The sequence below is a fragment of the Saccostrea echinata genome, unplaced genomic scaffold (assembly GCF_033153115.1).
Source record: "Saccostrea echinata isolate AGI-Se365-2 ecotype Australia unplaced genomic scaffold, CSIRO_AGI_Sech_v1 ptg000029l, whole genome shotgun sequence".
NCBI lineage: Eukaryota > Metazoa > Mollusca > Bivalvia > Ostreida > Ostreidae > Saccostrea > Saccostrea echinata.
Genome location: NW_026889778.1, coordinates 29,955,001 through 29,967,796, shown reverse-complemented (window position 1 = coordinate 29,967,796; position 12,796 = coordinate 29,955,001). Strand labels below are relative to the sequence as shown.

General features: G+C 33.0%; 1 protein-coding gene across 2 annotated transcripts in view; it reads left to right on the top strand.

Moving 5' to 3' along the window:
• Positions 1 to 12,796, top strand: part of LOC133195799 (LEM protein 2-like) — a 92,744-nt gene that overhangs the window by 75,980 nt on the left and 3,968 nt on the right. For both annotated transcript variants that reach the window (XM_061331747.1, XM_061331746.1), the window contains exons 4-5: positions 7,487 to 7,514; positions 12,163 to 12,249. In XM_061331747.1, the coding sequence (XP_061187731.1) occupies positions 7,487 to 7,514; positions 12,163 to 12,249 (115 nt within the window). The remainder of the gene's footprint in view (positions 1 to 7,486; positions 7,515 to 12,162; positions 12,250 to 12,796) is intronic.

The window sequence follows — 12,796 nt, the reverse complement described above, 5'->3', positions numbered from 1 at the left end:
CGTCACAATCTGGATAAACCAGAAGAGCTCCGAAATGAAAAGCGAGGGAAACGGAATGCTGCCGGTGAATAGTTTGATGACTATTTCACCATGGGCTAATAGCACAAAAACTATTCCACGGTTTAAAAAAATAGCAGATTTATTCGTCATATTTTTATTTAGAAAAAATTCACAGAGGTATAATAAAATAAGATAATTATGCAAGAATGTTTATCGTATAATTAAAAAAGTACTTTCTTAGTTTTAATAATCAGGTAGACCTGTAAGTAATAGATAAATAAAAATGAGACAAAAATAACTTATCTTATTAAAAGTTCTTCAAAGACCATTAGAGAGGTCAATGCTAGAGATCTTAATATGGGTATAAAAATAGTACAGAAGCACTAATAGTTTGTTAATAGTCTGCATGGTGATAGTGTTAAGTGGGGGACAGATTAGAACTCAATTTCTGAGTTGATAGTGAATACTAGACTAATTATTTTGTTGATCCTGATCTTCCTACTTTTCTTGTTTTTGTTCCTCTGCTCTGCCTCTGGGTATTAAGTACTCAAAGTAAGCATGCTAACTGTATAGTTATGATGAGCAATAGTGCCTCTTTCAAAATTGTGAATTACATGGCCTCTGGTGCAAAATACAAACCAAATTCAATTGTTGGAAAGTTGTTAAGCGATACTCAGGTGACCTATAATGCCCATGGGCCTCTTGTTGAACATCCGGACCATTTGCTCAAGTGTTCTGGTCCTGACCAGGGCTCTATTAGTTTGTACTCTACTGAGAGGAGTTATTCCCCTTTGCCATTTACTTTTGATAATTTATCACTGTAAATAATGTACTTGAAAGGTAAATAGAATAAGAGAATTATGCAAAAACTTTTATTGTATAATACAAAAAGTACTTTCATTGTTTTAATGATCAGATAGACTTGTAAGTAGTAGATAAATAAAAATGAGACAAAAATAACTTGTCTTATTAAATGTTCATCAAAGACCAAGAGAGGCCAATGTAAGTGATTTCAACAAGGGATTAAAATAATAGAGAAGCATTGATAATTTGTTAATATACTGTATGGTGATAATGATAAATGGGGAACAGATTAGAACCTAATTTATGAACTGTTAATGAATATTAAGACCAATTATTTTGTTGATCATGATCACCCTATTTATTTTTTCTTTTGGGCAACAAAGCTTCACCTTTCAGTTCATATTATACTCTATGCATCCTTTAAATTATTGTATTATACTCAGGTGACCGTTAAGGCCCTTGGGCCTCTTGTTAAAGAAAGCAGTGTGTCAAATGACATGAAGAACAGTTCGGAAAGTATAAGCATGTTAAAGAAACAACCCATCAGGTGGTTTAAAAATCACAAAATTACATTAATACGAATAGTTAAAATATACTAATACATAGTTAATACTAAAAAGGTTGATATTCAAATTTCAACCTTAATTTTACAATCTTATAACCAATTTTATTATGAATTCGAAGACATCGACCTCTTTTACAGTATTTCTCCATTTCCTTCATTAGCTCACCTCAACGAAGTCGAGATATGCTTATGCTATACCCCTGGCGTTGGCGTCCCGGTTAAAGTTTTAGGAGCAAGTCCATTCCCAAGTAACTATAAGCCCTACCTGGATCAAACTTGCATGGATGATGCATCTAGGGATGGACATAACCACACTTGCTTCCGATGCTGGATCTGACCTAGATTTTCCAGATGAGTGACCAGGTTAAAGTTTTTGCAGCAGGTCCATTCCCAAGTAACTATAAGCCTTACCTTGACCAAACTTGCATGGAGGATGCATCTAGGGATGTACGCTAACCAACCTGCTTCGGATGCTGGATTCGACCTTGATTTTTCCACATGAGTGAATTTTAGCCATATTTTAACCAAATTACCATGGATGATGAAGCTAGGGATGGTCACTTCCAGAATTGCTTTGGATTCTGAATCTGACCTACATTTTCCAGATGAGTGACCAGGATAATTTTTTTGGAGTAGCTATATAACATTATGGCCTGCTATGATTAAACTTGCATAGATGGTGCATCTAAGGATGTAAACTTCCAGACATACTTTGGATGTTGGAAATGACCAAAATTTTCTTGATAAGTAAACAGGATAAACATTTTTTGAACAGGTCTATTTCCAAGTAACTATAAGTCGTACTTAAACCAAACTTGCATGGATATTGATCTTGGGATGTACACTAACTAAAAAAAGAATATGATGTGAAATTTGCCTTACTTTAAGATAACATTCTTTGAGATGAGCTTCGTAATCTTTGATTACCTATGTTTTTCTAGTGTTCCATATACCACACCTGATCGTAACTTGTATATACTGTAGATATATATAGAGATATGGTTGTAGTTTAGGTGCAATCACTAAAACAATGCTTAAATATTATATATAAAGAACAAGTAATTGCCCCCAGTAAACATGATAGCTCTCAGTTGAAACGTACTCAGTTTTACATCTGTCAGCATGGACTTGTTTGGTTCATTTTGTTATAGCGTTTTATAAAATTATTGCCATTTTGAAGATTTATAAATAGAAAATTGTATTTGTAGTTCATTGTGAATCTTGAACAAATAAATCGTCTTTGAAAGAAAATATCATATCAAGATATTCTTTTCATAGTGTTTAATCTAAATGTCTCCACCCATTTCCATGTAATAGAGAAACCGTAGTCTGATCGGGAAATGTTCCGGCATTTTTTGGTGTGCGATAGGTTTAAGAAATTGACTTGTATTTTTTGAAACGTTTAATTATTCATTATAAGTACACAAAGCTTTACCGTATTTGGCTGAATATAATACGCACTTTTTTCCCAAAATAATTTTCTGTGAGAAAGGGGTGCATATTTTACACCACAAAGGGATTTTGACAGGTTTTTCTTTCATGTGAAACATGGCTATCATACGCACATACCGTAGTATTACCTAGAGACTTATGCAATTTCTTGCTGTTTATCTCCGTATTTAAAACTTCGGAAAGTTATTGTTGGAATGTAGGCTTGTTAAAAATGTTATATTTATAACCTTTTGAAAGTTAAATTAAATTTAAAAGCAAGTTAAAATTAATTTGAGCTGCATGTTCATTGTCTCCGTGTAGGCCGCCATTAACGATGTTATTTATAGATGTTCACACATTCCTTTGCCACGTGCTTCCGTAATCATAGTACACATGTACCTAATCAGTCAGACACTTGGTCAGAAAAGTAATAAGTCATTTTTTAATGAAATACAATAAAATGAAATTTATTTTAGATTTTAAATAACTCAGTGAAAATTCATTTCAACATAAACACCCCTCTATAAGTCCCAGTGAATGGAAGCCAATGTTGTGAACACGTGCGCTTGTCACTCGATAATTACCCCTCAACACCATAAGCACTCCCCAACTTAATTGTTAAAAAATATATATCTACTATACTATAAACATAATAGTATAGTAGATATATATTTTTTAACAATTAAGCTGGGGAGTGCCTATGCTCAACACCCCCTCCAGGCAATTAATTTGTTTATCGACTCCAAAGCATTGTTTTTACAGTTAGAGCACTGATTATTTACTGCTCTTATTAATGGCTTTGATTATTTTCTTTGTTAAAAATCGGGGGTTGGTTTATGATCTTTCGTATGTATAAGCATGTGTTGATTACCACACATTAAACAGTTAAACGCTTGTTAAATGTAATTTTACTTTATCTTATATCGACCTCGTGTTAAAATGATTGAGAGTTAAAAAAGGAAATATGAAACTAAGTGTTATCATTTACTCGTGCTCTGTAGAAAATAAGATATCCATGAAGATTACCTCGATGTATGAAGACATATATCTCACCTTTGTACATCATTTTTCACAGCTTTGGAGGTGTATTGATAACTACACTTTACACGCTTGTTAAATTTTGATTTTATTTTTATAACATCAGCTTTTTAATTAATTAATTTCAAGTTCAAAAGAGGAAAATTGTAGTCTATGAATATGTTGCAATATCACTTGCCCTGTTAAATTTACATAATTTACCTTAAACTAAAAATAAATATGACAACTGTTAAACTTGCAACAATATCTCGTGCATTGTTGAAATAAACTTATTTCCACAAAGAGTAGTTAGAATATGGCGACGTATAATTTCAATGTCACCGTATGCTAAAGAAAAAATTAATAATAAACTCTGTTAATACTTTAATGCAACATTATCTTGTGCTTTAATAAAATAATTTCCTCCAGATTGCCGCGATATGGAAAGTCAAGATTAAGAAATAAAAACGCTTTTGAATAAAATATAGTATTCTGTTAATTTTCGGCCGATTTTCATAGCAAATTACCGCGATTTTCAAAAGTTCAGAACACCGCTTGGTAAAATTTTCTGCTGCGTATAATACAACTGAACTGCGTTTTTCCCCGTTTCAGGCTCAAAAAGGGGGGTGCGTATTTTACACCAATGCATATTCAGCCAAATACGGTAATTAGAAATACTTTGTTATACACAATGAAAACAAACAAAATACCGTATGATGATATTTAACCGGTAAACCAAGGGTGTGAAAAGGGACCACACTACTATACTTAAGTAGAATACTCCTTTTAAGTCCTTCATAGTTTTTCAACTGATTTAAAAGAGATGAGTTAAATATTCAGCATGAACGTGTTTACTTTCGATGGTGACTGGTTAATTCAAACCCCATTCTATTTGGAGCCCCAAACCTGTAATTTTGACATTTTGTTTAAAGTTAAATTTTTTTTATCAAACTCAAAAAGAACTTTTGATATTGTTTTTCATGTTTGATGTCATTGAAACCTTCCAGTTTTTTGATTATTTATTTGCAGAGTTTCATGTTCACAAAGCTGACAGATAGTTGTAATTTATTTTTCATTCTAATAAAAAACAATATGATTATAAGTATTGAAGTTTTATTAGGCTGAGCATCAGTTCATTACCGGTATTCATCATAAAAATACAGTCCAACTTCATTATCTTGAACTTGATGGGACAGAGAAAAAACTTCGAGATATCTGTGGGTTCAAGATATTGAGGGTAAAATACTTGAAGAAAAAGGGCTTGGGACTTTCCAATCACTTCGACATATCCATTGTATTTGAGATATCTGTGTTTGAGATACCGAAGTTCAACTGTATAATGAGCAATTAAATTTTCACTCTAAATGTTTAAATAAATTGTGGACACCTTTTAGATCAGTGACTTGGCACCTTTTCTGAAAAACGCAGCCTGGGATATTTTGCTTATTTTGGACAGTTCTAGTTATTTTCAACTTTTATTGGGTACAAATGTCAACTTTTTACAAAACCATTTCTTAGACTTCAAAGAACCTTGAATCATATCGAGATGCATGAAATAAAAATTGTTGCATGCAAAGATTTCAATTTCAAGCTTAATTTTGAGATTTTGACTTTAAATAATAATTCTAAGAGTTATTCTTCCTGGCTGAGGAGCTGATCTCCTTAATTGCAATTGATAAGTATCCGTCAAATTTAATAGTTCTTGTTGGGTTATAGCCATTACTTTCAAGATAAATTTGGTGTAAAGTTATTAAAACTAATTTTATATTGTACAGCTAAACTTCGAAATCTCGAACACGGATATCTCGAATACCCCGGATATGTCGAAGTAAGGCCGCGGTCCCGACGAAAATTGCTTTATAAATGATTAAAATAAACCCCTCTATGTTGAACACGGTAATGTCGAATACCCTGGTTATCTCGAAGTAAAATTGTGTACCCATTCATTAAAATCACATGCGTTATCTCGAAGTCAGGATAATTTTCCGCTCAGATGATCAAGTCCGTTAGGTAAAGTGAACACTCTATTGATAACAGCCACCTGTCTGTCACCCACGGATTACCTATATTCCTGTGATCAACAGATAATAGCGTGATAATTATACGAGGTGTATGTATGGCTTACCTTGATTTTAATTATGCAGGCCAAAGGTTGTGTGTATTAGTCTTATGCATACACATGGATGACACGTTAATTGTTTTGTGGCTGGGGTACTTTATCTTGATAATCGCTATATATTTAAGCATAGTTTATGCATATGAAAGTGAAAATTATAAACATCAAAGTGAAACAAAATTCTGTAATTTAATGCAATTAGAATTTATTTTTCCTATATGAGCGCGCAGAATTTACAATTGTCAGTACACATCGTCATGTGAGTGTGTGTCGCAGTGAAAACTCAAGTTGTGCTATAGTACGTGCCCTATGATTCAGCGTTGTTCTCTAGTTAGACAAAAGTGCGTGTTTCTTCTTTTGCATTTTATTTTATTACGGTAAAATATTTTCTTTTAACTGATTATACATGTGTGAACATGTTTTTCCAATAAAAAAAATGTATATATATTTCGTTTGAGTTATTCTGACAGCGACCAGTTTTAAATTTACAATGCATAGACAATATCCGGTTATGTATATATTGGAAATGATGCAAGCGGTTGACTTAAAGAGGATGTAAAAATCTTTTTAATGCTAAATACATGATTGTATATTAAAGAAATCGTAAACAAAATTTCAAACAAGAAGGAATTTTACATGTTTCTCCTATTAAGTGCATGTTCACTTCATTAGAATTATAACCCTCGATATGTCGAACCCCCGGATATCTCGAAGTTCATCAACAGTCCCGTCAACTTCGAGATAACGAAGTTTAACTGTATATATAATATTTATTATTTTTATATATATCTCAACAAAAAATTGCAGATTGTCATGTCTCGCTAAGATGACAGTTTTATAGCCCAAGAATAAGAAGAATTATTAGTGTTTTGATGTTTTAATAGGCTGTAGTATTGTTCATCATTCATAAAAAATACAATGAACAAAACTGCAGATGGGTATTTTTAAGACTGTAACACAACCAGTGGAGAAATATACAATATATTATTTGTTTTAATTAATAATTACACCACAGGAGATGCACTTCAAACATTAAGAATTGAAAAATCATTGAAATCTTTGTACCAAAGTTGATATGACTTTTCTCTTTGCACTTTAAACTGTTTATGGTGATTAAATTATATTTGATGGGTGTATCATCAGGAATTTATCAATGTTGTTTTAACTACCGCTAGTCTGAACCTTTCCTCTTTTGGAAAAAATGTCAGCATTCTCCTTTTAGTCACAGCAAATTTCCTGATTAAATATACATTTAAAATACATAATATAACCTAACATTTGTTTTTGTTTATAATAGTTCTAGAAATGATGGCCCAGATTAGCTCTCAGAGTGCAGATTTTTGCCTCACTTATTTGAAAATTTCCAGGGGGACATGCCCCTGGACTTCCATTGTATATTCAAACCTCTAGTGCTTGTGTCAACCAATTGTTCTCATTTTTCCCCTGTATATATGAATGGAGTAGTAATAAATTAGCTAGATGAATCCCTGATCATACGCTGTGGCCATGCACTTTATTACAGTTTTGTAATCAAAATTATATCTTGTTTTCAGCTGAAGTACCAGATGATGAGGAACAGTCGTAAGTTAAATACACTTGTTCTTGTATTGAATTCATTTAGTATATGTTAAAATTGCTTTTTTAAAAAGCATATTAACAGAGATATGGTAACTTTATTGTGATAGAAATTGGATTGTTTGCTACATGTATTTTGTTTTACAAATGCAGAGTTGCCAACCTTTACAATTTAAATGCAAGGCTTAGGGATGGAGCATCTTAAATATGCCTTACAATTTCCCTATCAATCTTCTGATGTCCTTTTTCGCAGTCAAAGGTTAGAAATACCCAAATTTTCATAGCTATCCATCTTCAGTTCTTGTTTCCCACTTTCACAAAAGCAAGGGGAATTAAATCTCATTTATCTGTCTGTCTATTTGTCTGTCACAAAAACTTTAACCTTGGTCATAACTTTTAAATGAGAAGAGATATGGCTTTCATATTTCACATGTACATTATCTGTGACAAGACCTTTCCAAATTTACTATGATTTTTTTTAACTGTGAGCTTTACCTTGGAGTTTAACCTAATTTTTAAGAATTTTGACATGTTTTTACCTGTGACAACTTCTTTTAGAAAGAGCAATCATTTTTAGATCACCTGAGTCGAATTGTCTGTCATTGTCTTTGACTTTTTACAATTGCATCTTCTTCTCCAGAACCACTGGGCCATTTTCAACCAAACTTTGCACAGAGTATCCTTGGGTAAAGTGGATTTAAGTTGGTTCAAATGAAGGGCCACACCCCCTTCCAAGGGGAGATAATTAAGAAAAAGTAAAAATTGGGTGGGGTTGTTTAAAAATCCTCTTCTCGGGCACCACTGGGCCAGAAAAGATGAAACTTAAGTGAAAGCTTCCTGACATGATTTAGATTCCAGTTTGTTCAAATCTTGACCCTCAGGGTAGGATGGAGTCACAATGGGTGATAAAAGTTTTACATGGGTAAATATAGGGAAAATCTTTCTTCTCAAGAGCAGCAAAGCCATGATTAGTCATAATTATATGGAAGCATCCATAGGCAGTATAGATTCAAATCATGAACAATGGGGATGGGGTTTGGCCACTAAAGGTGATCACAGTTTTACATGGGTATATCTATCTTTGAAAGTCTTCTTCTCAAGAAGACCAAAGCCATGATCACTCAATCTCAATGGAAACATCCTGTGGTAGTGTAGATTTAAAGAGCTAGGTTCATTAACTCCATAAAATGGCCCTGTCCCTATACCAATTAAATGACAAGGTCCCAATGTTTCACTTTAAACATCACCATAAAGTATAGACTTGGTGCTATCATTGCCTATGAATAAAATTTCCTTTGAGAGTTCAGGTATTGCAAAAAAGGTTTTGCAAAATTTCAATATTCTTGAATTTTGAAGAAAATGGATGAATTTGAGCATATTCACCTAATAATTAAAATATGAGCCCAACCCATGAACCAAACAAATTTTCATGGATAACAATCTTCTGGTACAGTTCTTTCATTATATAATCAAAAATTTTAGATCAGAGGTTGGGGGCTATAAAAAGTATTGAAAACAGCTTAAATTTTTGGCCATTTTTAAAGAAGTTTTCAGGATTTAAGGAACTTGACACAATTCATGATGTCATAATACATGGACTATAGAGAAAATTACGTCATTTTTAAATGATATGCTGTCATCAAGGGCCCAAGAAAAATTTAACATATTTTCAACTATTACAGAGCAATTTTGAATTTTCAGAAATTCACAGGACCAAGAAAGGCCTTAAGTGAACTTTGTTCTTTGTTCAAATCATAAGAATGCATTGGGAAAAAAATCTTTTAAAAATCTTCTTCTCAAGAATCTTTGCAAAAGCTTCCTGTAGTTTCAAATCATGACCCCATGGGGGTGGGATGGGGATGGGCAATCATAGTTTTACATAGGAAAATATACACAAAAAATATAGGAAAAATCTTTGCTCAAGAATGGCAAAACCATGTCAATTCACATTTCCATGGATTCATCCTTAGGTAGTGTATATTCAAGTTTGTTCAAATCATGCCCTGGGGAAAGGATGGGTCACATTGGGTATAAAAGTTAGGAATATATAGAAATTTCTTTGAATTTTAATTAAAATTCTTGAATATCTTTAAAAATTCTCTTTTCAAGAACAGGAAAGCCATGATTAGGCATTTATATGGAAGCATCTTCAGGTAGTGTAGGGTAAAATGGGGTTTCAATGGGTTGGCTAAATTTTACTTAGGAATACATAGGAAAAAGACTTTGCTGATGAAAAACAAGAATGGACATAGTTATTTAGGTGAGGGTTGTGGCCCATGGGTCTCTTGTTGAATTCCTGGCCTTGACTTAAAAGTTTGACCTACTCATTTAAGAGGCCTCGATTGTCGTGGCCATTTTATGACTGTATTGATTTCCTTTTAAAGAAGAGCTCCATATCAATATACAGGAAATACTCAAATTTAGAAGCTAAAGTATATGAATTTTTTCTAAATTAGATTATTGTTTATAGCTTTACAATTCATAAATTAAAATTTTAGGAAGATTTTATGGTGACTTGACCATCCAGCCTCCTTAATGTTTTAACTTTGGCTGTAACATTTGCTCCAGAAGAGATGGGGCTTTCATATTTTTTTCACAAGTGCATTACTTGTGACAATTAATGCATATATGGTAGAAAGAGTATCGCAGTAACCTTATTAAAAAATTTTAAATCAACAAATATTCCACTCGCCATGAATACAATTTGTGAATAACACTAGTAAAAGTAGGAACAAACACCCTATATGTTTCATGTCTTTATTAAATCAAAGATTACTTATTGCTGTGACTATAAACAATGTGGCTAGATTGAAGGAAATATTTTTATTAAGTACAACCACCCATATGGTTGTACAGTACACAGAAGAACACAAGTAGTCTGATCTTAGAATTAAAATCTATCAGAAGAAAATACAGGTTTGACACTTGTTGAGAAAGGACTTTGTGCCATGTTTACTTATTACTTCATACCTAACCCATTAAACAGTTGTTATTAATGCCACCAAAATAATCTTAATTATTTGTGATATGCAAGCAATTGACCAAATGTTTCAATAACAAGGTGGAGTTCTAAAAAGTTTATGACATTTGGATGCTGCTCTATTAAGGATGTATAATTTATGTCCCTGGTTCCATCACACTTTGTATAAGTAGTCACTATTACAGCATACTGTCATAACATTACGTGATCTAAGTCCTTGTGATGCTTTATAAAGATAATTAAAGTGTGTCTTCAAACATTTTCTGAATAGAAAATCTTGATATACGTAAATCTCAATTCCAATCTTAAAACTGGACGTCGCCAGCCCAAATTTTCTCAGTCGCGAAAATGCGAGCTTATTTTAATTTCTAGTTGCAAAATCAATTTTTTTTAGTCGCAACTAACTTTGATTCCCTATTGTTGCCCCACACTATCCACGGTGGCTATGATTTGAACATTTTAGAATCTACACTACCTCAGGAATCTGCCATATAAGTTTCACTTTTTCTAGCCCAGTAGTTCATGGCAAGAAGATTTTTAAAGATTTTTCCTATATATTTCAATGTAAAACTTTGATTCCCTATTGTGGCCCCACCCTAGCCCCAGGGGCCATGATTTGAACAATTTAGAATCTACACTACCTCAGGAAGCTTCACATAAGTTTCAGGTTTTCTGACCCAGTGGTTCTTGAGAAGATGATTTTTTAATGACCTCGCCCTATTTTTGTCTTTTCTTGCTTATCTCCTCTTGGAAGGGGGCTTGGTCCTTCATTTTAACAATTTAAAGTCCCCTTCACTCAAGAATGATTTGTACCAACTTTGGTTAAAATTGGCCCTCAGTAGTTCTTGAGAAGAAGTTGAAAATATGAAAATAAGTTTACAGATGGATGGATAGACGGGTGGACAACAGATGATCTGAAAAGCGCAGGTGAGCTAAAAATATAATGAAAGTAAAATTAAAAGATTTTACCAATATTTTATTCCATTTTGTTCATATATGACAAAAAATTGGTACTTTTTAGGTGATACTTTTGTAACCAGAGTTATGTAGGCGAAAGCTTGTCCACATCTCTGTAGAGAATAGGTTATGTCCATCAAAACTCAAAACCGACCCTGAAAGAGAAGCATGTAAAATTTCTGTCAAGTTAGTCAACCTGTCCTTTCTTAAAGTGTGAAAATGTACACTGGTAACAGGGAATCACTTCATGCATATATGCACATTGATGGCCAGGTTTGGAGATAATTAGAATTGACTGACAGCTCTGCATTGTTTAATCTTTAGATCTACTTTAAGGAGGCTGGGGGGTCAACAAATTAACCATCAGATATAATTTAATTTTTTAGATATGATATCTTAAACTGTCAACTATCATGTGGCAAACAAAAATTTCATACATTTTAGTTTTGAAATTTGATCATTTTTGTATATCTTTACATGGAGCTCTTCTTCTAAAGGAGATCAATATAGTCTGAAAATGGCCACAACCACCCAGCCCTCTTAAATGCTATCTTTTTTGTAATTTGTAAAAATCAAGATATCTGGGATTAAAGTGATTAAGACATTTTGTCTTGGAATAGAATTATTGCAGCATGATGTTTTAATGATTATCAATCAAAATGGCCCAACCACTCTATTGTTGCATATAAGAGCATAATGTACATGACTGTTTTACAGGCCACCACCTAAACCCAGGTCCCCCAGACTGAGGAAGAGAGTAGTACCAAAACCAGAACCTGAAGAAGTAGATGAAATGGATGACAGGTAAAATACAGTCTTACTTTATTGTATTGCTTCAATAAATTCACCAACAGTAATATACCCTGTATTGAAATCATGTATTAGGCCATCCTTAAATTTTTTTTACTGTAACGTGACAGACTCACCAAATCCACCCAACTCAATTTTTTTTACCTATTCAAGGTATGTATGTTTTTAGCTCAGGGCTATTCCAGGAAAAAATGTATGGGGGGGTTGGAAGGCACTTTTATTTTTACCCCACCGCCTATACATTTTTAATTACCTTCTCCCCCACCCCCCATCAAATTAAAAATGCTTTTGATACAACCACCCATCTAATTTTTTCAAAAAAATTGCCTTATAGTCAAATATATATATATAGAATAAAATTTTATGTACTCTTTTCAAATACTGTAATTTATCTGACTTTGGATGAGTTGTTGGCTTAAATTGGCCTCTATCCAAAGCAGGTTCCTGCTACCACAGCTTAATAAAGTATGCTCCTTTAGGTCTATGATACACAACACTTAAAGCCTTAATTATAGTAATTTGTATGATACATGACATTGTA